This window comes from Taudactylus pleione, unplaced genomic scaffold (genome assembly GCF_031769625.1).
Source record: "Taudactylus pleione unplaced genomic scaffold, aTauple2 ptg000018l, whole genome shotgun sequence".
In the NCBI taxonomy this organism is placed as follows: domain Eukaryota; kingdom Metazoa; phylum Chordata; class Amphibia; order Anura; family Myobatrachidae; genus Taudactylus; species Taudactylus pleione.
In genome coordinates, this window is record NW_028284420.1 from 3584899 (window position 1) to 3610852 (window position 25954).

At 45.1% G+C, this 25954-nt stretch overlaps 1 protein-coding gene across 1 annotated transcript in view; it reads left to right on the top strand.

Moving 5' to 3' along the window:
* Nucleotides 1-25954, top strand: part of SMARCD2 (SWI/SNF related BAF chromatin remodeling complex subunit D2) — a 46873-nt gene that overhangs the window by 7056 nt on the left and 13863 nt on the right. Inside the window, exons 2-7 of the mRNA XM_088442365.1 lie at nt 20743-20927; nt 21044-21086; nt 22587-22709; nt 23436-23555; nt 24579-24674; nt 25660-25761. Of these exons, the coding sequence (XP_088298491.1) occupies nt 20743-20927; nt 21044-21086; nt 22587-22709; nt 23436-23555; nt 24579-24674; nt 25660-25761 (669 nt within the window). The remainder of the gene's footprint in view (nt 1-20742; nt 20928-21043; nt 21087-22586; nt 22710-23435; nt 23556-24578; nt 24675-25659; nt 25762-25954) is intronic.

Below are 25954 nucleotides of genomic sequence, written 5' to 3' on the forward strand. Positions count from 1 at the left end.
GAGGGTATGTTCATGCAAATGCTGGCTGCATGCTGACCTAGACGAACGCAAAAATACACCTGTTTGGAGGCATATCTTTTGCACCTAGTATATTTGATCGGGATGGTACTTGTTCAGATCAATTTATATAGGCTTATGATACGATTCCTTTAAACTGGTACACGAATGAATTACACAGGTTCTGTGGCTTATTAAAACCAGGTGAAATCCAGGCTTGAAGTCAGCCAGCCACAGAACCTGTGGAATTGTTGTGTCCCAATTTATGGTAAACCTGAATTTATAGGCCCATCACATTAGCTTGTATCGGAAGGGTTAATCTAGACATTAACCACTTCCTTACATGCACCTCTGATGGGCCTATACATTGATTTGAGCCTCTACCATTCTGTGTATCACTGTTATGAGAGGCATATATGGAATCAGTATAGTTGGAAGGTATGCTGATCCTTGCAGTGCCAAATTCCCGGATCTTGGGGTGCCTCCAGGTGAGTTAGCTCTCAATTTAGAAATACAGTACATAAAGCTACGACTCATAGCAGATGCTATTATTAAGCTCACCGTACTATCCCTTTAAACTGGGACATGCATGAATTACACAGGTTCTGTGGCTGATAAAAACCAGGTGAAATGCAGGATTGAAGCCAGCCAGCCACAGAACCTGTGTAATTCATGAGTGTCTCGGTTTAAAGGGATAGTATGGTAAGCATAGCTATTATGTAGCATAGGACGACCAGACCAGAGATACCTTGCCACGACTGATGGTTTACCACATGTTTGCAAATGTATGTAATAGAGATCTCTGCATTTCTGTTAACATGTAGGATGTACTGTAAATCTCTTTGCTGGCCCATTGCAGTGTGCTGTGGGAATTTGTTTTTTTCTCATGCTTTGTCAGATGCAAGTGCTCACTGATTATGATAGCTATTAGTAGTATTCCGAGCAGGTGCAGTTGCATCCTGAGATGCGTACAATTCTGCATATAGCAAATATACACATTTTTCCCGTGCACGCTTATTTTGATCAAAGTATGCCTGATTTACTTCCAACTTTGCACCAGCCCAGTGTTTTCAATTTATAAACAATACATTTAAGGTTATGCAGAGGGAGATGGAGTAATCATGGCACAAAAATCAACAACAGCAGCACCACAAGTCTATCAAATCTTTCCCAATACAAGATAATAATACATAAAATAACACAAATGAAGATAGTGTCTCTGTAGCATTTTCTAACGCTTATAGTATGCAATATACCTATAGATCAAACTTGCACAGCTTTTCAGTTTCTTGGGAAATTCCTCCTCCAAAGAACATAAAAAGGGAAAAGAGGAAGAAAAACCACATGTGTAGAAAATCAGACCCTCCAAAATGACCCATTCCATTAGGTACAAAATGCTCTGCTTCTGGACTGCCTTCTTAATTTATGATTGAAGCCACCTGTGCTGAAACACCATTCTCATGAAATAACTAGCTTAACACAGTTGTCTGCAATCATTAATTAGGTGGGAAGTCCAGGAGCAGAGCATTTTGTACCTAATGGAACGGGTCATGTTGGAGAGTAGGAGAAATGCTTCAAAATTACACCCACTCAAGTCCTTTTTCAACAGATCTATACAAGATCAAAAGTTGTTCTTTCTCAAATTTTATAATGATGTACCATACTCATTTATAGTTCGTATGGTTAAAAGCAAGTAGCAGTTTCTTTTAGATTCTCACAAATAGTATATAGATAAACAGTGGGCCTGATTCAGACCCGCTCGTGAGCGTACAGCGCTCGCAAGCGGGTCGATGGTCACCCACTGCGCATGTGCACGCCGGAGCCGGCTCCAGCGTGCGCATGCGCGAGACCAAGCCAGCGACGGACGCTCTGTCTCTATGGGTCTCGCACCAAATCGGGGCAGCTGTCAATTGTGATTGACAGCTTGCCCCATTTTGGAGGCGGGCAGGGGGGGTGGCTGGCCAAGCGGAGGCGTTCCCGAAGGAACGCCTGCCGTTTGGGGGGGCCCCACTGACATCACAAGTGACTGACATCACAAGTGATGTCAGTGGGTGAGCTTCCGGCTCTATTAGAGCCGAATGCTCACTGGGGCTTGCGGGAACGAGACCCTACCACAAGGGTCTCGTCGCAAGCCCTGATGGACGCGATGGTCGTGACCATCGCGACCATCACCTGGCCGCTCGCTAAAGCTGTGGGTGGTCACCCACAGCTTAGCGAACGGCCAGAAGGCCGTCTTTAAAAATAAACAGGGACGCCCTGATTCAGAGCGAGCGCTCTCAAAGAGCATCCGGCTCTGAATCAGGAACAGTGTACGAACAAATACGTGGTATAACGTACCCCACTCACTCAAAATAGAGCGGGATGAAGTACATATAGGTGTCTTTACACATCAAATAGTTGCGTACCCAACTCACATGAAACGATTGCAGCTTAAACACATCATGGTTTCTTTCTCCAGTCTTTTCAAAAATTATCCAGAACTTTCCAGTTTCTATTTTCAGTATTTATTGCATAAATACACATATAACACACAAAATATAAATGAATAAAAATCACAGTCTAAAAAAAAGGGGCATGGAGTCCAGAATAGGAATACACCGCAAAAAAAACAGATATAGATGTTTGTAGTGGTATTTAATCCCAAAAGACAGTCCGGATCAGTCTCTTTAATTATACACCCAGGGCCTGATTCAGACCCGCTCGCGAGCGCACAGCGCTCGCAAGCGGGTCAATGGTCCCCCACTGCAAATGCGGAGACTCTGCACCCATTATAGATACGTCCCTGGTAATGGTGAAGTTTAAAAAACTTTGTGCTAGCCTATTGTGTCATCAACTAATATAATACCTAATTACAGCATGTAGAGCAGGCCTGGCCAACCTGTGGGTCTCCTAGCATACCCTCCCACCTATCAGCTGGTAGAGCATGCTGAGATTTGTAGTTTCACAATAGCTGGAGAGCCACAGGTTGGCTGGGCCTGCTGTAAAGTATTAATGAAAATATTTGACAAGCCTCTAACACAGTGTTGGCTAACCTTGACACTCCAGCTGTTACGGAACTACATAACCCAGCATGCACTGCTACAGTTTTGCTATTAGGGCATGCTAAAACTGTGGCAGGGCATGCTGGGATATATAGTTCCACAACAGCTGGAGTGTCAAGGTTAACCAACACTGCTCTAACACAAGTTTATTCTTGAGTATAAATATATATTTGGCTGTTCCACAGTACAAAAAGATGCCTTTGTGTTTTGCATTTCATTCTCCTACAGACTGTAAGCTAAGTGGAACAGAACTATGTCATATTCTCTTTTACTGCATGTTACTGGATTATAGTATGTTCATTATGTCTATATGACTGCCTATTGCTATAGTTAGGGAACAATATAAAAATTGGATATACATAAAATGATGTGCCATGAAATGTTAATACCCATCACTAACTAAATATTCACACACTGACCACAACAATTCCTTGTGTCAAAACAAATAATTTATCTTTCTTTTTAACTGGTAGCCAAAAACTCCTAAACTATTGTGCAGGCATCTTACACACTAACAGAAAAGTCTTCCCACTAACTAAATTCACACCCTTACTAAAGACAGTGGGCCTGATTCAGCAAGGAACGCATGGATGCAGACCCGGTCGCTGCGAGAATATGCTAATGAGTGCATATGCAAGGCAATTGCAGCAGAATAAGCAGACACTCAGCACTACATAATACCACCCACTTCCATTTACTTGCGTCCTCTATACCTGGCAAGACAGCGGAAACATTGGTAACGTCGAGAACCATCGGAACCATACGCACAACAGTGATTGACCCTCCCCTCCCACAGACATAGCGAGACTTCCTGTGTGTAACTAGACATCAGGCTGCGTCCGTTGCCAAAAGGGCTTAATTATGCACGCCCCGGAAAAGCCGTCCAAACTTACAGGCACGCCGGCATTTGCCTGACCACTCCCCCGTCACCACCCACACACGGCACTTCCTATCTATCACTTGTCCCTGGGGGGCTGCAGACTCCCTGCGTACACATACTCCATCGCACTGGCCGGTTCGTGCACGCAATGCATACGCAGTGCAAAACCATCAACTGATTGCACGCGTCTGCATCCGTGCGTTCCTTGCTGAGTCAGGCCCACTATCGCTCAACTTATAAAGCCATAATTATTACAAACTAATGTAAGACAAATGCACACTAACTACAGATTAACACTCCATTTACTAATTACAGTGTTTAAATTTTCTCCACAATAATTAAGCCAAATTACAGACGTGTCCACATACACCTATCCTCAAATCACACTAAATAGCCCTGACTGGCGCACCATGCAACTTTTATTTTAAATATATACCTCTTAATCTGTGATTTTCTTCAATTTAGTAAAGTGTAAGTTAATTAAGATGAAAAGTCAAGAAAAGTATGCAATCTGGGTAAAAAGGCAAAAGACAGAGGTCCGCAGCGAGTGACCCGTTCCACATATCGTTGTGCTTAATCTGTGACTTTATACCAATTCCTTTGCGACAAAAATACTAATACTAAACACCTAGTTCCTAGTCCGCATGCGCACGGCATCTATTCACTCGCCAGTGATTGTTTCACTGGACCTTACCGCTTGCGCAGGACTCTGCGGTCTATAGTTGGGGTTAGCTATTTCAGCGGGACGCCGCCATAAGGGCAAGGCGTGGTGCCCCGCTGAACAGCATAGCGGCAACACTAGCTCCTGGCTGTAGATGCTTCCAGCTCTATTCCAGTATCTGCATTTGACTCCAGTGTTCTGTGCTTACAAAGTGCATCTGGTTACAGAGTGCCTCTGCACTTGACTCGGCTTCCAGTGTTCTGCACTTACAAAGTGCATCTGCATCTGACTCAGATTCAGTGTTCTGCACTTACAAAGTGTATCTGCATCTGACTTAGCATCTGCACTTGAATCAGTTTCCAGTATCCTGCGCTTACAGTACAGTGTCCTGCATTCTAGTGTATACTGACTATAGCACCAGCTAACTGCGTATAAGTGCGTCCTGCATACATTCAAACCGCATTCATCCCCAGAATCTACCATCTGGGCTGTTCTGCACTTCACACTCATTCTAGCAGGTGTCCCACTACACTCTGGTGCACCCATCTATCAATACATTGCAGCACTCCACTATCATCATCACTTGCAGGCTGCCATCAGTACCACAGTCACTTTGCTGTGGTCATCTGCTACCTGTTGCTGCTCACTACAGTTCTAAATACAGTATCATCAAGAGACTATACCTGTCGTGCTTCTGGCACTCTATCCAGTATTGTTCTAAAAACTATATATATATATATATATATATATATATATATATATATATATATATATGGAATTGGTATGAAATACCGTCAGCCGCATGGCCGGCGGTTCGATTCCCGTCAGCGGCAGCCCGACAGAAGCAGAGTGCGACGCAGCGGAAGCCCGACAGCGCTGGAAATCCCGATCGTGGATAGGTAAGTATCCACTAACCTAACCCCCCTAACCCTAACCCTCCTTAGGGGTGCCTAACCCTAACTTCCCCCCCAAGTGCCTAACCCTAATCCCCCCTCTAAGTGCCTAACCCTAACCACCCCCTTCCCCGCTGCCTAAACCTAAGTCCCCCGGGGGGGTGCCTAACCCTAAGTCTCCCCCGGGGGTGCCTAACCCAAACCCTCCCTCCCCCTAGCCTAACCCTCCCGGGGGGGTGCCTAACCCTAAGTCCCCCCTGGGAGCCCTAAACCTAACCCTCCCCCCCCGCGGCTGTCCGCTCGCGGCGCCCGGCATCAGTACGATCGTGATGCCGGGCGCCGGTCTCCCAGCGTCGGGGAAATGCGGGCATCTATATCTAGACGCCCGGCATTTCACCCATGCTGGGATAAGACAGTCGGGAAGCCGGCTGCCGGTATTTAGGCAGTCGGCTTCCCGATTGCCTCCATATATATATATATATATATATATATATATATACAGGTATCATATCTGTTTGTTCAAGCATGCATTCATAGCGTTCTAATGGAGGTCTGATGAGTAGGAGCATTATCAAGGTCTCGCCCCTACTCTCTCACAAGCAAAGCTATTCCCAAGGGTCCTGAGTTGAATCTACGAAAATACAGATAGAACCTTACAATGACTACAAACAATGACTACAAACTCGATATTAAACATTTATTTTATCATGCTAATGACAGATTAATGCATAGTCATAAGTCCAAGAGCTTTGGAAGGCACAAAAATAACTTCTTACAACAATACATTATATTTGTCTACTTCCAAACACAACAAAATACACTTAGGGGTTGATTCAATCAGCTATGAGTAAAACCTGCGGCAAGGTCCAGCGAAGTCTAGGTCCTCGGCGAGGTCCTCCGCTGGGCTGCTGGAAGCCTAGCGCTGCTAGCAACGGGGCCCCAGTGTTATGCACATGCTCGACGATCCATCTGCGCATGTGCATGACATGGAGACCCGGCAGTGCCTTGAAGGCTTTGCTGAAGGAGACCCGGCAGTGCCTGGAAGGCTTTGCTGAAGACCGCCAGGTCTCCATTGCCAGCAATGGGGCCCGCATCACTCTTGCCATCTAAAAGATGGCGAGAGTGATGCTGTAAAAACAGCAACAATCTAAGATTACCGCTCTTTACTAAATACAGAAAGATGGTATAACCCTTTAGCGAGCGCTAAAGGGGTTATATTTCAATAGTAAGTTGAGCCCATTGTATGAAGTAACTATCAACTGTCCCATTAATTAACTTAAACAGTAAACCACAATGCCCTACTTTGGAGGTTGATGGGGAGTTGGGAGTAAAACTAAAAAAAATGTACACCTTGGAAAATCCATGTTGCACTGTGGGAGATGTAAAATGTGCACAGAGCTATAGATCTGGCAGGGGCGTGTCCTAGCTGAAATCTGTATTGCATTGTAGAGAAAAAGCTGTCCAGCATTTGTGGGCTACATGCAAAAGCAGACGCTATTTACCCTGCATGCAAAATACGTGAGGTGTATTTGCACCCCTTGTATTGCATCATGGTTTGTCCAGGTGCCCGGCTACTTCTTTTCATTTTTGATTTGCTCCCACTCAGAATCAGCCCCATTCATTAACTATAAATTCATACAAATGAAACTACACACAAGCGCCACACTACAAAGCCACATATCCAAGTAGAGAAAAACACATTCATTAACATTTATGAACTGAACAAGTGTAAACCACAGCAAAATGCTGATTTTGGATGTGACACCTGCACACTTGCACCTGGGCTTACTAGACAGCAAGTGTATGGGTTTGCAGCTAAGATGGTGGGGCCTGTGGGAGTGTAAAAGCTTGCAATGAGCTATGGGAGGAGTTGGGCGTTCCTTACTAACCATGAATCAATGGACAGGTGTATCTAGTTTTGCACTGATGTGCAAAAATAAGGTTTATTTTTGTGGGAGTTATTTATATTCGATAAAAGGGTTGAGAAGAAGCATTTGTTAAAGTGGTACTCCCTGCTTTAGACTATACAGCCTTTACTTACCATCAAAAGGACTTGTATTCTTCACAACCTTTTCAGTTCCTGGAGATCAGGTGTCATGCCTGTGTATGTATACTTTTCAGTTATACCTCTTTGGAAAAGGGAACTTCAACAAATATTATAAAACTATTCAAACTGACCAAAGTGACACATAAGGGTCTGTTTACGGGATATGGTCAGGATACCGGCGGGCGCTATCCCACCCGCCGATATCCCGGCACTCACAGGGCTAGGCACCACTAAGGTAAGGTTATTGTTGAGAGACTGGAGGGTTAGAGTACTTACCTGCTGCAGTGGGGAATTAGACCCGTTGGGCTGCCGCTGTCGGTATCTGATCCGGCGGCTAAACAGCCGCCGGCATTACATACCAATTCTCTGTTTACTAATGCTTAGGGGCCTATGTATCAAAACTTGATGAGAGATAAAATTGTGAGATATAAATCACCAACCAATCAGCTTCTAACTTACATTTTATAGGGTGTGTTTGAAAAATGACAGTTAGGAGCTGATGGGTTAATACTTTTTCTATCACAATTTATCTCTCATCAAGCTTTGATACATAGGCCCCACAGTAGTGGCCGGAGTTCAGATTTACCAATTCTTGCTGGTAGAGAAGTTACCTTTCCTCCAGTATTTATCACTGAAGTGCAGGCAATCTCTGATGATACACCTTTCCTCAGCTGTATATTTTCTCTCTATCGGTGCCAGCCATATGCTGCAGAGTGAGGTTTATCTCTGGCTCCTTGCCATAATCTCTTTTGAGCATGCGCAGGAACTGATCTGCGTATCTAATGAATACCAAATATGACCGAACGTGAATACTCCTTCTGAGGTCTATTTACTAACTGGAGTCAGTTCTCTGGAGAAAATTAATGCTTTATTCAATTCATTGAGTGTTTCTCACTGAGAAAATCATAGATTTCTACAGCTGTACCAGTTTTCTTTGGCTAATGTTCTACCGTTCTAAGCTATGGGAAGAGCTGCCTGATGCCATTTATCAAGCAATGAACATGACAGTAATTCTTTCCCAGGATAGAAAACCTTTCTCTATCTCAGGCTGGCGTTATGCAGTGACAGAGAATTCACACTGATCCTTCCCTAGCTAACTCATTTCTCCTTTCACTACTGTGACTACAGGCCCTGATTCAGAGCCGGACGCTCTGAAAGAGCGTTCGCTCTGAATCTGGGCGGTTTTTGTGTTTTTTTGTCGCTCGTATAGCTGTGGGTGACCACCCACGGCTATTGCGAGCGGCCAGGATGATTGACGCGATTGGCAAGACCATCGCGACCATTGGGGCTTGCAACGAGACCCTTGTGGTAGGGTCTTGTGGCCGCAAGCCCCAGAGAGTTTCTGGCTCTAATAGAGCCAAAGCTCTCCCACTGACATCAGTTCTCACCGGAAGCTCTCCCACTGATGTCAGTGGGGTCGCCCACAAATGGCAGGCGCTCACATGGGAACGCCTCAGTTTGTGAAGCCACCCCCCCCGCCACGCCTACAAAACGGGGCGAGCTGTCGATCAACATCGACAGCCGCCCCTTTTGTAGTGAGCCACATCGACCCGCTTGCGATCGCTATGCGCTTGCGAGCGGGTCTGAATCAGGCCCACAGTGCAGTCTTATAATACTCGTCAGAAAAGCCGCCTCCCATTATATACTGCTAAGTACACCATTTTCATGGCTGTGAAATATGACATGGGGGTCTAGGTATCAAGGTTTTTTTCATGAAATTATGTAGGAACTGCATAATTTTAGGTATTGTAGCTATGTACTAATTGCACAGTGCTAATAAGCACTGTAGGTCGCAGTCCCCATTATTATCAATGGGGACTACGATCTGACCCCTATGTACAAAACTCCAAAAAGCTGACCTTTTCGGAGTTTGGTCCCGGTAATTTACAGATTTTCAGATCTTTTAATCTCTCTCTCGCAGCCCCTGGTCGGCTCCAGAGGCTGACACTGTGCACATGCGCAGTGTCAGCTTCCACAAGAGAAGTCTTTCGCAAATGTGAAAGACTTCTGCTAAATGCTGTGGATATAACTCGCAGGGACAGCGGTTAAAATATCACCTGCGATACGGATACCTAATAACTGCAGCAGTTCCACGATTATTCAGAGATCAGCAACATGTACCTCAATTGAAAAGATAAACTTTATACCAGCCATAAACGTCAAGAGATGATGAATCTTAAAACGGGCAAGTACCCCCGTCACTGCAAAACGCCAGTATGAGATGGAGAAAATTTATTTATCCAGAGAAAGAATTACTGGCTCATTCCTTGGAGAATGCCTTTTTCTCATTTTCTCAGGAGAATTAACTTTTCTCCAGTTAGAAAATAGACCCATTAGTCCAAAAGTCACCATGGTCTCTCCCAATTCCCCTTCAGTGTCACAATTAATTTAACTCATAAATGAGGCAAAAATCAGCATTTATTTTAGAGAAAAAATGAAAAGTTTATATAAATAAGGGGTGAGAAACTAAAGTGGTAGTAGGGTGGACCTTTATGTGACTACTTTCCAGAGCATCCACCTACTTTCAAAACTGGGAGTAGATTGTTTTTTAGGGAGGTGGTTCCAAAACCTGTAAAACTGATATGGACTTGGCAGACACACTGACATATTAATTACAGTACCCAGCCACACACTAAATACAAACACACATGGGACCTCATTCAGAGTCGGTCAAAGCGGCCGCACGGTCGTACGCCAACGATGTTCGCTATACAGCGCATGCGTAAAGTTCGCAATGCGCGTGCGCAAACTAGCCGCTACGATCAGAAATTTCTCTCTCCTTGAACACAGCCAGGTCGGTAGTTTTGAGTGACAGATGGAGGCGTTTGTGGGTGGTAACAGGGGAAGGTGCTTGAAAACGGGGGAGTGGAGATCCGAATGCAGGCGTGCCTAATTATGCAAACGGCGTTTTATGGGAGTGCATACGGTTTATGGGAGTGCATAATTAACAAAGTAGCGTCATGTGACATGGGAGGTTTTTACACTGACATGATCGTAGAGCTTAAGAGAGGGTATGGTCAACCTTAAGCTCTACGACCAGTTCCGATGGTTCCCAATGGTCTCGATTAATCCTTATATGCCTGGAGATGACGTGCAATGCGTACGAGAAGGGGGCGTATTTTTTTTAATTCCGGCCGCTTCCTCCCCTTGGTCGGCCAGCTACCGATCCGAACTTAGGGACGCAACTTGCGAGGGAATCATTTGCATATCCGGCCCCATAGTACTTACTGTATATATTCAAATGTGTATGTCAAATAAGCACATCAACTGCAATTAAAACTGAATATGAATATGTCTGAAAAGCAAAGTGAAATATATTTAAGTTAGATAACTAATTTAACGCAACATGAAAATACTCAGAAGGGACCTCTTAGTAACTCTATTTACATGACAGCCAGTAAGTCATTACCCTTCTTTTATTGCATGACATGAACAGACCCAGCGTACATCCTGAAATTTCCCTATCTCCAATCTTTGCACAAAAGAGAACAGTACAGTTCTTGTGGTGAACAAGCTATTAGCGCACAATAGGACGGTACAGCAGAGCAGCAAAGTGTCTTCTTTTTTTATATGACATTATATATGCCTTTGCTTCAAGCTGTCTGAGCCAATATGTGCTAGCACACATTGTTTTGGATGATTGACTGATTTAGGATTTCCATATGCAGATTTATAGACACAGATAAGGATTTTTCTAGCTAGCAGCCCAACAAATATAAAAGAATATACAAATTCTGAAAATATAACCTTTTAATTATAAATATACATGGTCCAGTTATTTCACCAAGATGATTACTGTGAGTCAAAACAGCAATTAATAGGAAAGCAACGATTGAGTGAAATGGATGGTGTGACGTGACACTGCAATTATACTGCAAAAATCACACAAGTGGGGTTGCTGGGTGCAAAAGCAGGAGCAGCAACATTAAAGTAAAACTTTGCACCTCACTGGTCAGTCCTAAGCTACCCTGGCAACCTGTAGGTCAGAGGTTGCCAAACTCGGTCTTCAAGGCACCCTAACGGTCCATGTTTTAAGGATATCCATGGTTGAGCACACATGGTTAAATCAAAAGACTGATGTACTAATTAAACCAACTGTGCCCAAACATGCTTATCCTTAAAACATGGACCGATTCAGGTTTAAGGACCGAGTTTGGGAACCTCTGCTCTAGGTGAAAGGTCTTCCGTAACATGAAAATACACACAGCTAAATGGTCACCTACGTAAAATGAATAAAGGAATATTGTTAAGAACAAGTGCAACGGAATATGCTGCACTATATAAGAAACTGTTAATAAATAAAATAAATAAATAAACAAGTCATTTTGTGTGTGTTGTAACCATTAAATGGTTACAGAATCTGTATGTTATTGTATTCACTTTAATAAATCTATATAAGAATTATGTTACACTTCTCCAATACTTGTCTAACTGTAACCGTTTCTGTATCATCTGCCTCCTATTTTTTACTGTCCCTGTTTGCCGTTTGGATTGGGGTTGTTTCCCGGTCCCCTGTATGACTTGCTGATTGGCTGTCAGTTAGCAAATGAGGTAGCACATTTGAAACATAAGGGGAAATTTGTCAAACCTTCTAAAGAGCTTAGAAGTTGCAACTAATCAGCTTATAGCTAGCATTTATCATGTACTATATACAATACATTCTACAGAATGATAGGCAGAAGCTGATGGGAAATGGCTCATTCTTTACAAAGTTTGATATATTTCCACTATAATTCCTTAGAACATAATATAGTCCCATAGCTATCTATGGCAAACAGCAGCAGCAAAAAGACAAAGGTATTATATATATTAAAAGGTTACAGCAGAACAATTATTAGTACATAAAAAAAGAAGCATAATATAGCCTCTGGTTCTTTACCATGTAAATTGTATTCATTCACATTGCAGAGTCTAGCTTACACAGTGCTGGAATTTGTAGTTGATGCATGCACTTTGGTCAAAATTACAATTGCACATAATACAGTACATGAATTGTGAGCATCCTAATACATGATAGATACTAATAACACAATGTTCACCATATATCAAGCTATGCACACCACATCTCTCTGTATGTAATTCATCTTTCTACTGCAGGGTCCACAGGGTGACCATGGGGGTATAGCTGGATCCTGGATCCTCGGGCACCACGGAGTTAAAGCTTTTAGCTGCTCCCAGGATGCACTTGGGTCCATCCTCCTCTATACCCCGCCCCCGAGCCACAGGCACCTCAGTTTAAGATGGTGCCCGGCCGGAGTCGGGTCACCCTGCGGGGGGGGGCTGCAGGAGCAGCCTCCTAAAGCTTTTATTTTATTTTTTAACTTTAAGTTTTTTTCTCCAGAGCGGCAGCGATGGGCTATCTGTACAGACGCCCACGCTGCCGCTCCTTCTCCCTGCTGGCGCCACGACGCCAGCACTGAACTGGGGATCGCGGCGGGGGAAGCCAGAGTCTGTACTAGCCGGACTCTGGTTTCCCCCGGGACTGCTGCCGGAGACGCCAGGGAGATCAAGGTAAGCTGCGCACCGCTGATTAGCGGCGGTGCGCGGGTTCCTTTTAAATGCAGTCCCATGCCCCCGGTCTAGGGGACAGACCGGGGGCGCTAGCGGTGGCGGTGGGCTCCCCCTCCATCGGAGGCATACCCCGCCAGACCACTATACCACCAGGGTGAATAATGCGGCAAGCGGGATGCCGGCAACCCGAGGGTTAATGGCTAGCCAGGGGAGGAAGCCTTCCCTGTCTAGGTGCTCCTCCCCTCAGCTACTCGGCCACTCCTCCTCTGAGGTCTCCAGCAGCCATTTTCTCCCAAGTGGCAGCGCAGATACTCTCAGGGAGCACGCAGACCGGTCCCCCTGTGTACCTCTCCCCTGCAAAAGGACAGTGTACACAGCACTATAGCCCTCCCAGACACTGAATCTGGGCAGGTTGATTGTAGTGGAAAGGTGCAATGAGTATATCTTCCTGCATGGTATGTGACTTTTGCTAGTGCTGCCTGTCTGTGCTAATTTCTACTTACTGTCAGCCTATACCTAACCCTTTCCTTCTCCTACAAGCCCTACAGGTGTGCGGGGGAAGGGTGTTTCTACTGACCTCACTTATATAGATCACGTATTTGTGAGGTCCGTCACATACAGTTGTGTGCTACACAGGGCCATATTGTGGGCTGTTGTCCAGCACACTGGTGAGTGCGCACGTTTTCTTCCTATGTCATAAATGTATATTTAACTATATAGTCTGTCATGTCTGAGGAGGAGATTGAGCACTCTGTGGCTCCGGTATTGTTCTCCTGCAGGCGCTGTTCTGCAGGAGTGGATAGGGAGGATTTGTCACAGGACGGCCTGTGCGGACGGTGCCAGGCGGTCCCTGGTACGTCTAAACCTCCTATGTCGCAGGAGCCACCATGGGCGATGTTTTCCCAGGTGCTGGTGTCCATCGCGGACCGTCTGTCGGTTCCGACTGCCGTCCCTACTAGGGCGTTGCCCCAGCCTACCATCCCCCATTCCCCGGGTGTCCCACAATTATTGCAGACTCCCCCGGGGTCTCAGCCTGTTGGTCCCTATGTGGGGTTGCCAATGTATATACAGTCCACCCCTGTGGCGCAGCAGGCTGTGGTGCCGTTTCAGGCTCTTGTGGCAGCTCCTCCACCCTGGGTGGATGCGCTTTCCCACACTGTCCAAGATTTGGCGGCAGCATCTTCGGCTTTTCAGTCGATGTTGCGCAGTGACGTGCCCTCCAGGGCGTCTAAACGCACAGTTATGGCGCAGGCTGCGCATTTTTCGGACTCTGAGGGGTCCTCGGATGATGTTGAGGTGCAGGATGACTCAGCCTCAGATGCCTCAGTCCAGGAGGTAGACACTAAGTCTTCCATCAATGTGCGGGCTCTGGTTAGGGCGGTGCGGGCCATTCTTCTGATTGAGGATGAGGCACCCGCTCCCAAGTCGAGGTATCCTAGTTTTAAAAAAGCTAAGGTTACTTCTGCAGCGTTCCCCTTGTTTGATCAGTTGACGGATCACATGGCGGTGGCCTGGCAGACGCCCAGTAAGCGATTCCTGCCACAGAAGCGGTTGGCGTCCAATTATCCGTTTCCAGAGGCGCATTGTAAGAAATGGGAAACTCCGCCTGCGGTCGATTCCCATGTAACACGCCTCATCAGGAGTGCTACTTTGCCATTGCCGTCTATATCCTCGCTGAAGGATCCTACGGACAGGAAGGTGGAGACTTGTCTAAAGTCTATTTACTCTCTATCAGGGGCTGTAGCCCGGCCGTCCATGGCCATCTCCTGGGTGGCCAAGGCCATTGAGGGTTGGGCCAACGCCTTGGAGGATACGTTTACGGATGAAGCTTCGGATGTCCAGAGGGCGTTGTTAGGACAGATGAGAGATGCCGCTTCCTACATTGGAGAAGCATCTTTGGATGCTAGCCTGCTGACCTCTAGGGTTTCGGCGGCAGCAGTGTCTGCTCACAGATCCTTGTGGTTGAGGTCTTGGAGAACGGATGCTGATTCAAAGAAAGGCTTGGAGGCCTTACTTTTTAATGGAGAGTTACTATTTGGTCCGGACATGGACAAAATAGTAGATACCCTGGCAAAATCCAAGTCAGCCTTCCTCCCTTCAGCTACGACACCTGCTAAGGTCCGGAGCTCGGCCTTTCGCTCCTTTCAGGTTCAGGGCAAGGCAAAGGGTCAGTCCTTCCCGAGGCAGTCCGCAACCAAGACCGCCTCAAAGCCAAAGAAGCAAGCCTGGAGTGCTAGGCGGCCTTCTTCCAAGCAAGACGATAAACCTTCTGCATGATGGGACGGGCCTCCCTCTGGGGACCCCAGAGCAGGAGGCCGACTTCTTCAATTTGCCCAGTGCTGGCACAATACCACCACGGATGCCTGGGTGCGAGAAGTGGTCTCCCAGGGGTACGCCCTGTCTTTTCGGCACAGGCCGCCTCGCCAGTTTTTTTGCACGAGTCCTTCTCAGGACAAAACCAAGGCCTTGCAGGTTCAGGAAGCCATAGAGGCCTTGCTGACGGCGCGGGTCATTATACCCGTACCACAATCTCAACATGGGATGGGGTATTACTCTACGCTGTTTCTGGTGCAGAAACCCAATGGCTCTCATCGCCCCATCCTCAATTTGAAACCCCTGAACAGGTTTCTCAGGGTTCCCAAATTCAGGATGGAAACTTTGCGTTCCATCATTCTGGCGATGGAACCGGGGGATTATATGGTCTCCCTGGATATCCAGGACGCCTACCTCCATGTGCCTATAGCAACATCGCACCAACGGTTTCTGCGGTTTGCTATTCTCCACAACCGCTACCAATTCAGGGCTCTACCCTTTGGCCTCTCCACGGCACCAAGGGTATTTACCAAGGTGATGGCAGTCATGGCGGCTCACCTTCGGAGCCAGGGGATACGGTTGCTACCCTATCTAGATGACCTCCTCTTGCTGGCAAACTCCCCGGAGGTACTGATCCAGCATCTCCACCTGACGGTCGCTTGTCTACAGGCGCACGGGTGGTTGATCAACTGGAAGAAGTCCTCCCTCATCCCATCACAGCAGATGGTTCATTTGGGGGCCCTGCTGGACTCGTCAGCAACAGATTTTTCTGACTCCAGAGAAGGTCTCCTCCTTACAGCTGCGGATTCACAGTTGTCTGAGCAGGGGCAGAGTGTCGGTGCACTCAGCGATGAGAGTTTTGGGGTCCATGGTGTCGGCATTCGACATGGTGGAGTTTGTCCAGTTCCATTCCATCCATTCTGATAGACGCGCTGTCGGTGAAATGGCTGTTTCACCTGGCTTACTTGTTCCCTCCGATATCTCTGCTGCCTCGGGTCCTGCGCAAGTTCAAGCAGGACGGAGGCACACTGATCCTGGTGGCCCCAGCGTGGCCCAGAAGGCCATGGTACTCCGATCTGCGGAACCTGTCCATCGACGCTCCGTACCTCCTACCTCAACGGCGGGACCTGTTGTCTCAGTGGCCCTGTCTTCACCTGGATCTGGGTCGACTATCTTTGACGGCGTGGCTCTTGAGACAGCCGTCCTGAGGTCTCGGGGCTTTTCTAGCTCCGTTATTACCACCATGCTGAGGGCGCGCAAGCCTGCTTCCTCGAGGATCTACCACAGAGTGTGGCACACTTACTTTCAGTGGTGCAAGGCCAGAAAATATGATCCCCAGGTGTTCATGGTTTCGCGTATTCTGGCTTTTCCTTCAGTCAGGTTTGGACTTAGGTTTACGTCTTTCCTCACTGAAGGTGCACGTGTCTACTCTGTCGGTGTGGTTCCAGCGCAGGATTGCTGCTATGTACACATTTTTTTCCAGGGTGTTTTAAGAATCCAGCCTCCCTTTGTGCCACCTGTGGCCCCGTGGGATTTGGCGGTGGTTCTTCGGGCCTTACAGGGTCCTCCTTTTGAGCCCTTGGAGTCAGTGGAGCTCAAGTGGCTAACTTTTAAGACGGTTTTCCTCTTGGCAATTGCTTCTGCCAGGAGGGTTTCAGATTTGGGGGCGCTTTCCTGTCGTCCCCCTTTTCTGGTTTTTCATCAGGACAGAGCGGTGCTTCGCACTCGTCCTGATTTCCTGCCTAAGGTGGTTTCCAGGTTCCACATTAATCAGGAAGTTGTTGTACCAGCCTTACAGTCGCCTGATCTTTCGGCTGGGGAGGCTTCCTTAGACGTTGTCCGTGCTCTCCAGGTTTATGTGGACCGGAATAGTTCTGTGAGGAAGTTGGATTCTTTGTTTATCCTCTTTGGTTTTCACAAGAGGGGTTGGCCTGCCAACAAACAGACTCTAGCCCGTTGGCTTCGTTCTGTTATTATTGAGGCTTATATGCAGGAGGGTTTACCTGTTCCAGCCTCTGTTAAGGCTCATTCCACTCGGTTTCTGGGCCTTTCTTTGGCTGCTAGCCGTGGCTCCTCAGCTGGTCAGCTGTGTAAGGCGGCCACCTGGTCTTCCATTCAGACCTTTTTGAGGTTCTATGCGTTTGACACCTTTGCCTCTCAGGATGCATCCTTTGGGCGCCGGGTTCTCCTATCAGCACAGGAGCGTCCCCGCCCTTAGTTGGACTGCTTTGGGAGATCCCCAAGGTCACCCTGTGGACCCCTATGGACGCTGCAGTAGAAAACAAGAGATATGGTAAGAACTTACCTTTGTTATCTCTGTTTCTACGAAGTCCATAGGGTCCACAGGGCACCCGCCCTGACGCACCTGGCTTCATATGGGCTCTGTGACTGGTCACCAGTTTTCCGTCTCCCATTTCTGTGAGTATGGTTCTTGTGTGTTCCAGTCTTCCTTCTCTCTGTTTCGTCTCCTCCTCCGGCCTTGGCTGCTTACCCAACTGAGGTGCCTGTGGCTCGGGGGCGGGGTATAGAGGAGGATGGACCCAAGTGCATCCTTGGAGCAGCTAAAAGCTTTAACTCCGTGGTGCCCAAGGATCCAGGATCCAGCTATACCCCCAAGGTCACCCTGTGGACCCTATGGACTTCGTAGAAACAGAGATAACAAAGGTAAGTTCTTACCATATCTCTTGTTTTTGTAGAAATCAGGTTATGCTTGCTGGCTATACTACTCTTGTAATATGTATATTTTTCCTGAAAACTTACAATGAGCAATGGAGTGATCTTGGAGGCCTTAATAATATTGATAAAGTGAAACTAGACTACACAAAATTAAGATATGTATTTTAAAATGCAATGTAGTATGCATTATTACAATGTAATATAATTACATATATTGCTGCAAACTTGGTAGTGGAATTATTGACCCACATCAGTGACTACAGATGTTGTAGTACACGCTATTACATATTAGAAAGGTTTACCTGAGAAGTTTCTGGATTATTTACAGTTAAAGCTGCGTTACCATCTACATTTTACATTTAACCTCCCCCTCCAATTACTGAAGCCCCATGGGTGGCTCTGTGCAATTATTTTGCAAGGGTTTTTGGGGGCTTCTCACAGTCTTGGCTGAAAAATTAGGTAGGAGACGTGAGCGGGAGGACCAGTAAAGGGGCCTGTCCATTACGCGATGTGAAAAACTGAACGTCTAACGTTCAGTCCTTCAGGTCGCCAGGTGCGGTGCCCGCACTGAACGGCGTTCACTGAACGTCATTCAGTGCAGGAGACCGACCTCCCTATCTGCTAATGATGCATACACATGGTCAGATTTTTCTTCAGATCTGAACGATAACGATTTAAAAAATCATTCAATCGTTCATATCTGAAGGAAAATCTGACAAGCCTGAACGATGAACGATGCGCGTTCCCGATGGTCAGATAACGATATCTGACATCTGATGTGTTTGCAGTCAGACTTGGACGATTCCATTCATTTTAATGCAGTCAAAAATCGTTCAATCGTTCAAATCATTCATCTGGCAGATATGACAAATCTGACCGTGTGTATGCACCATAACATGTGGAACCTGACTAGTGTCGTCAGGTTGACCAGCATGTTCAACAGATAGTCGGGGTTGGCAAGGACCCAACGTGCACGCGCATCGCTGGTCCTTGCCGGCTGTCCATTAGACGACTTTCTGAATGATGCGTCCAAAACCTCCTGGTTTTGGTCGGATCGTTTAAAAAAGTCGTCTAATGGATAGGCCCCTTAACTGTATTTAAGTAATTTTAAAGTGCCAAACGGTGTTGATCTGCTGGGCTCTAGATTGCAAAACCTGGAGATTAGTAAACTATATAACATGCAGTGGGTAATGTAGGTTTAAATTGGCAAGGTTTTCTTACGCCAAAGTTAATTTATGACAATAGAGTACAATTTCATCTATATCAAAATATATTTAGCTCTACTTCCAATATTTACTTACTAGATTTAATTTGTGTCCTAAATTGATATAACAGACTATCATGTGTATTAAAATATAAAATATCTGTATTTTAACAATTACATTGTCCAGATTGAATTAATAATTTCTTTCATGTAATTCATATTTCTGTTTCTGTATATACAGTAAATCATATATACAGGTATATATATATATATATATATAACAATCTGTATATCACATTGCTATAGGGAAACCTTTCAAATCATTAACATGCACCTATCAGAAAATCCATTTAGAATTCACATACATTTAATTGAAGCTTAAATCTCTTTATGTAATTCAGCCTTGAATTAAGTGAATGTCTATGCTGTAATACATGTTTATTGAGGTATATGTAACTAAGCTATGTTAGAATTGCATTCATGTCTTGTTACAGTGCAGCTCTTGGAATGCCTACAATACAATATAATATTTGAAATCCATTCTGTATATTCTATTTTCTAATGCCGCACAATTCGTATTTCTTTGGTTAGAATGAATATCTCTGGATATAATTACCATGTCACTGCATGTAAATCACAATTTTGTGTGCATAATTCATAAAGCACTATGTGTAAATCATAAGCTACAATTCACCTGGTTAACAATTCAGCACATTTTTTATCCACATTTTCTGTCAATATAATTATTAATATTTTGATTTTAGTGCTCATACCAAATTTATAGCTAAAATCCAAATATAGGCTATGTTTTGCTCTCTTGTGTGCTGGGATTTATAGTTCAACTACAGGTAGAGCTGCAGTATGCCCTTACATAAGTAAGGAAATATTAATCCAGTGTCTACACACATGATATGGGAGTGGGGGAAAACTTTTTAGGGTATATCACCAGTATGGTGGCCAGCTTGAATTTGGCCATCTTGGATGCAACTCCAATTTTTTAATTAGGAAGGTAGTCATGTGACATATCAATCAGATGCAGAATTTCATAAGAAAAAAAATAGTGTTCTACATTTTACCATATCTTTATTCATTCTCCATTTTCCAGGAGGGATGAGGCCAGGGTCTGCGGTAGCGTATTAATGCAGAGTATTAATTGCAGGTTTGGTCACTTATAGAAGCCAGCACGGACTGTCCACTACATTTAGAATTGTCCTGGCTATTAGACTAGCAAAAGGCATAGACCAGAGCTAAGAGAATGGGTATGTCCCACAGCGTCTCGTGTTTAGGCTTTTAATGTTGGGAGAGGATCGGGAATCAATGTTGAAAATTACTTTTGGGCTGGAGTCGCTATTGGAAATGGCTACTGTGAGGACAAATGTACAGTGCTAAAATCATTATTTTGTTGCCATCTGTGTGTTTCAGGATTCGTATCATATTTCTAACTTTTTTGTTTTACTTTTGACCTTTCCATCTTTTTCCCTTTCACTAGTGTATTTTTCACTCTCACCATTTTTTTCAGCGTCCAGGGATGATTCCTGGTGGCCGGATGCCAGGACCGAGTATGCCGGTTGGATCATCCATGCTCCCTGGATACAGTGCAGGTTCTCCCATGCGATCTGGTGTGAACCCTATGTTTATGGAGCCCTTTAGAAAAAGACTTCTGAATGCACAAGGACACCCTCCTGCACCCAACCAGAGAAGGGGGTGAGTTATTGTGCATAATATATGCTTGCACTTTGTTATAAGATTTACTGATAAATCGTTTACTTACAGTATATTCAGTTTTCCTTTTTGTAATGTATAAAATGTTCATATTTTAGAGTGAAGAGAAGGAAAATGGCTGACAAGGTTCTACCGCAGAGGGTAGGTTGCAGTCTATTAATTTGCTTTATCTCTGACTATTTAGGCAACTATCTCTGTTTCTCTTATCTGCATATCTACTGTTTATAATTGAAAAGCTAGGCAAAAATAAGTGTTTGTTTTGAAAACAAAGTGCAAACACATAAAGCAGAGGTTCTCAAACTCGGTCCTCAGGACCCCACACAGGTCACGTTTTTCAGGTCACCAGCAGGTGAACAGGTGTATTCATTACTCACTGACACATTTTACAAGTTCCACAGGTGGAGCTAATTTTGTAACTTGCGATTCTGTGAGGACACCTGGAAAACATGCACTGTTTGGGTTCCTGAGGACCGAGTTTGAGAACCTGTGACTTAAAGGATGATTGCACCGAAAAATTTAAAAAGAGTTTTGTGGAGCTCCATAAAATATGTTACAATACAGAATTCTACTAAGTTGTAGTTCAAGTAATCTGTCGGATCCCCCAGGGGCCCAGCAATACACTATGGGGTGGGGCATTAATAACATCGCTGCCTGTTTGAAAGAAGCAAGTTGTAGTAGGGCAGAGGGTCAAGGGCTGCACTGTTATAGCCTTTGAGGGGTCTTGCTGGATTGGGAAAACATCAGACCCCAGATTAATAAAATTCATTATAATAAGATAAGTGACTGAACTCCACCTAGACCTTACCTTCAGTTAGGTTAGATGAACTATTCTCCTGGAGCACACAAGGTATTTACTATCAAAGCTCAAAGGAATATATTTACAGTAATCTTTAGCAACCAATTCATAAACTAGCTTTTATCTGTCAAGTTCATTTTTCAAGACAAACAAATGCCTGGTTGATGTGTAGTACACATCTGCACCAAAGAGCAATGTTAGTAAATATCCTTTAATGGCAGAAGAAAGTCGTCGTCATCATAATCATCATTTATTCATAAAACTGTACAAAATTGCAGCTTAGAGCAGTCCGTAACAAATCATGCAACATACAAATAATACATAGAAACGGGTTGGGTATGAGATCCCGGCGGTCGGGATGCCTCTGGTCAGAATACCGACAGTAGCATTCCAACAGTCAGAACCCGACACCCATAAGGAAAACAGGCAAGACTAACCCTTACCCCTAACCTAAACCTTCCCCCCCTGGTGCCTAAACCTAACCACCCCCTCCCCGCACACTAAACCTAACACTCTCTTCCCGGTGCCTAAACCTAATTTCCCCCCCTAGTGCCTAAACCTAACCTCCTCCTCCCCGCACACTAAACCTAACCCTTCCACTAATGCCTAACCCTGCACCCTAACCCTCCCCCCCCGATACTTACCTTTGGGATGCCGGCGGTCGGAATTTCGTCCGTCAGCATCCCGGCGTGCGGGTCTACCATCCCCATACAAACAGAACAAGGATGAACACGGTGATGGGGAATGTGCAGACATGTGAGTGTAGAGAAGGCCCTGCTTTTGCAAGCTTACAATACAAAAGATGCAGGTTATTACCCTCTCGCTTCCCTCTTTTATCTTTGTAGATCCGAGAGCTGGTGCCAGAGTCACAGGCATACATGGACCTCTTGGCTTTTGAACGGAAATTAGATCAGACAATTGCCAGGAAGAGGATGGAAATTCAGGATGCCATCAAGAAACCGTTAACTGTATGACCGGTGATTATATTTGTAGCTTAAGAGTAACATAGAGAATTAGGCTGGCCACTCACATATCAGTATTTTTTCCTTTCCTAATTAAAGATTACCTTTTTGTACAATCACATCGACACATGGAAGGCAGACATTTTTTGCAGTTCAACCCTTTATATTCAGATCATTCCACAAAACACTGAGCAATCAATTCACACATATAACAATATTGATCCCAAAAATCTGAATTGTATTTTTATTTTTGCAGTCTGTGTTGGAGAGTTAGTTGTTACTATAATGTGTGCATTGAAAGATTTCTACTGGGCATTACACAGAACAGCAGTTCCAATATCAATTTGGATGTTGTTTTACTACTTATTAACTAGTTGCTGTTCTTATATAACAGCTTTAAATCATTTTATGTACTTATAAGTTATCTGTTTCCATATGGCTTTTCTTGTGGACTAAACAACATTATTTCTTTGAAGAATTCCTTGATTAAACACTCGTACGTGACACCAGTAGAATGTGTTTCTTGATAGTATGACCTCCGGATGGCACTGTACTGGTACTGTACTGGTACTGATTATGAAAAAGAACCCAAGAAGACAATGACTAAAGCTGTCACAGCGTCTTTAAAATGCTTTTGTTAGTTGAGATGGTGATTAATATATTGAATGCTAAATAGATGCAGCTCTCACCATGCCTGAGATAAACTTTTTTAACAATACTTTAACTTCACAGCAAAAGCGCAAGCTAAGGATATATATTTCCAACACTTTCACTCCGGGTAAACCTGATGGAGCCGAAGGAGAGAGAGTCAGCTCCTGGGAGCTGCGGGTTGAAGGAAAACTGCTTGAAGATGTAAGAGTCATCATACTCCCCTTTAGATGGTGATTGGGATTAGTGGCCTTTTAGGACATTGGTGCCTTTAGAGCAATAGGTGTTATATAGGTTGATAAACATAGAAAGTTTAGCAACTGGAACCAATGTAATGAAATAATTGACCTTAGTTTGCAGCCCAAAAAAAAAATAGGGACTTCCCAACAACCCCACCAAATAGTACGCTATAAAGGTTGCACATAGGGGCATATTCAATTGGGCGCGAGGTTTAGCGAGGTAAAAAACTTCACGCCCAGTTTTGGAATGCCGCGGGTATGCGCGCTCCCGATACCCGCGGTATCCAATTTAAAAAAAGTGGATGCAGGGTTTTCAGAGCTGCATAAAAATAAAAAAAGTACAGCACCTATCTGCCCAGGGGACTCCGGTGGTCTCCGCGGCTCCCAGTGGCCTCCCTTCTATCTTCTCACTGGAGAGGGGGCTGCTGGGAGGCTCCAGGGGCTGGTGGGCGGGGCAGGGGCTGCTGGGAGATGTAGTTCTCCCAGCGCTCATTCCGGGGGGGCCACACTGACACTTGGGGGGGGACACTTACACCGGGACACACACACACTGATGCACACACACTCACTCACACACACTGACATACTTACCGCTGCTGCAGTAGTTCGGACCCGACGCTGGATGAAGAAGACAGCACTTTGGAAGGTGAGCAATTACTGACTAATTAAGCAAATTGGAAATTTCCAATTGCTCAATTAGTCCAAAGGGGGGATTCCGACAGGGTGCCAGAGCCAATCCCGTTGTTTTTTCCTAAAATTATTGATTTTAGGAAAAGTCACACTTGCTCTGGAGGTGCCTGGTTTTAATTCTCCCGGCGCAATAAAAAAGAAAAAACCCGCACCTGCAGGAAAAACCTCGCAGGTGCGGGTTTTTTGCTATTATTGCACACAATTGAATATGCCCCATGGAATGTTGGGAGCGCATGTGGTAATGGAGTTAATAGGTGTGACTAGTGTGTCATTATTGTCTTAACATTGTATTTTACAGCCCAATAAGCAGAAAAGGAAGTTCTCCTCTTTCTTTAAAAGCCTTGTTATTGAGTTGGATAAGGACCTCTATGGGCCAGACAACCACTTGGTGGAGGTGAGTAAAATAAATCACTGAAAGTGCCACAACAACACTGCTTAATAACAGACAGAGGGCCTGATTCAGAGATGTACGCTAATTACACAGCCGCAGCGCCTATGTCATAATTAGGGATGTGCAGGCTCGGATAGGTTCGAGTTTGCACGTGGAGTTCGGATTTTTCCCTCCAAAAAAACGGAACTCAGAACGAGGCAAAACGTCATCTTACATGGACGAACATCATCATTCCTGGTCTTTTGTCCAGGAATGATGATGTTCGTCCATGTAAGATGACGTTTTGCCTCGTTCTGAGTTCCGTTTTTTTGGAGGGAAAAATCCGAACTCCACGTGCAAACTCGAACCTATCCGAGCCTGCACATCCCTAGTCATAATATGCTAATGCCGCAGGAGGCGTCTTGTGTAAATAGATGCCTCCTGCAGGCTCCTCTGATCTGCTGCTACATCTAAAGACACAGCAGCGGATCATCTGCGTGAACGTCGGTCATCTGAGTAACCTACAGGTTAACTGAAGCCAGCGAAGCTGTGTTTTAAGGAGGCAACCACTAGCTTCATCACGCCCAGAAAGCAGGGACGGCATGCCATTTTTTTTGCAGTGCTGCCTGTCGTCGCCCCCAAATGGCGTTGCAGTGTGGCATCTGCCCATGCACAGATCTTACACCATCAGAGATGTATGTAAACCACCAGTTTTTGCGTTAATTTTGTTAATTTATGAATTAAGCCCAGAGTCTTCTATAATCATTAGAGAGCACCTGCCATCTACACACACTCAGTGAAGGCAGCCATTTTGTGGGCTGAACCAAGTTTAATAAGAGTGTAACCTAGGAGTTCACTAAGAACCAGTCACATAATTGAGTAATAATGCACAATATGATGTCACCAGTTCTTTGTGGGCTTGACTGAATATTGTTTCTTCCCATAATATGGTTGCTTCCACTGTTTGTAGGTGACAAGTGCACTTTATCATATCATTTTTCCTTTGCAGTGGCACAGGATGGCCACCACTCAGGAGACAGATGGGTTCCAGGTGAAACGCCCAGGAGATATGAATGTAAAGTGCACCCTGCTTCTAATGCTGGATCATCAGGTAAGTGCCCAGAGAGAGAGAGAGAGTTCCCAGGTCTGGGTTTAGTTTGTTTGGTTGGTATTCTCTTGTGGTTGCTATAGAAAGCACAAATAGAGTAGTGTTGACTAAATCATCTGTAGTTGGGGAAAAGACGGTCATTCCACCAGCTACAGTACTTCCTGATGTGTGAGCAGTAAAGTATGTTATACACGTT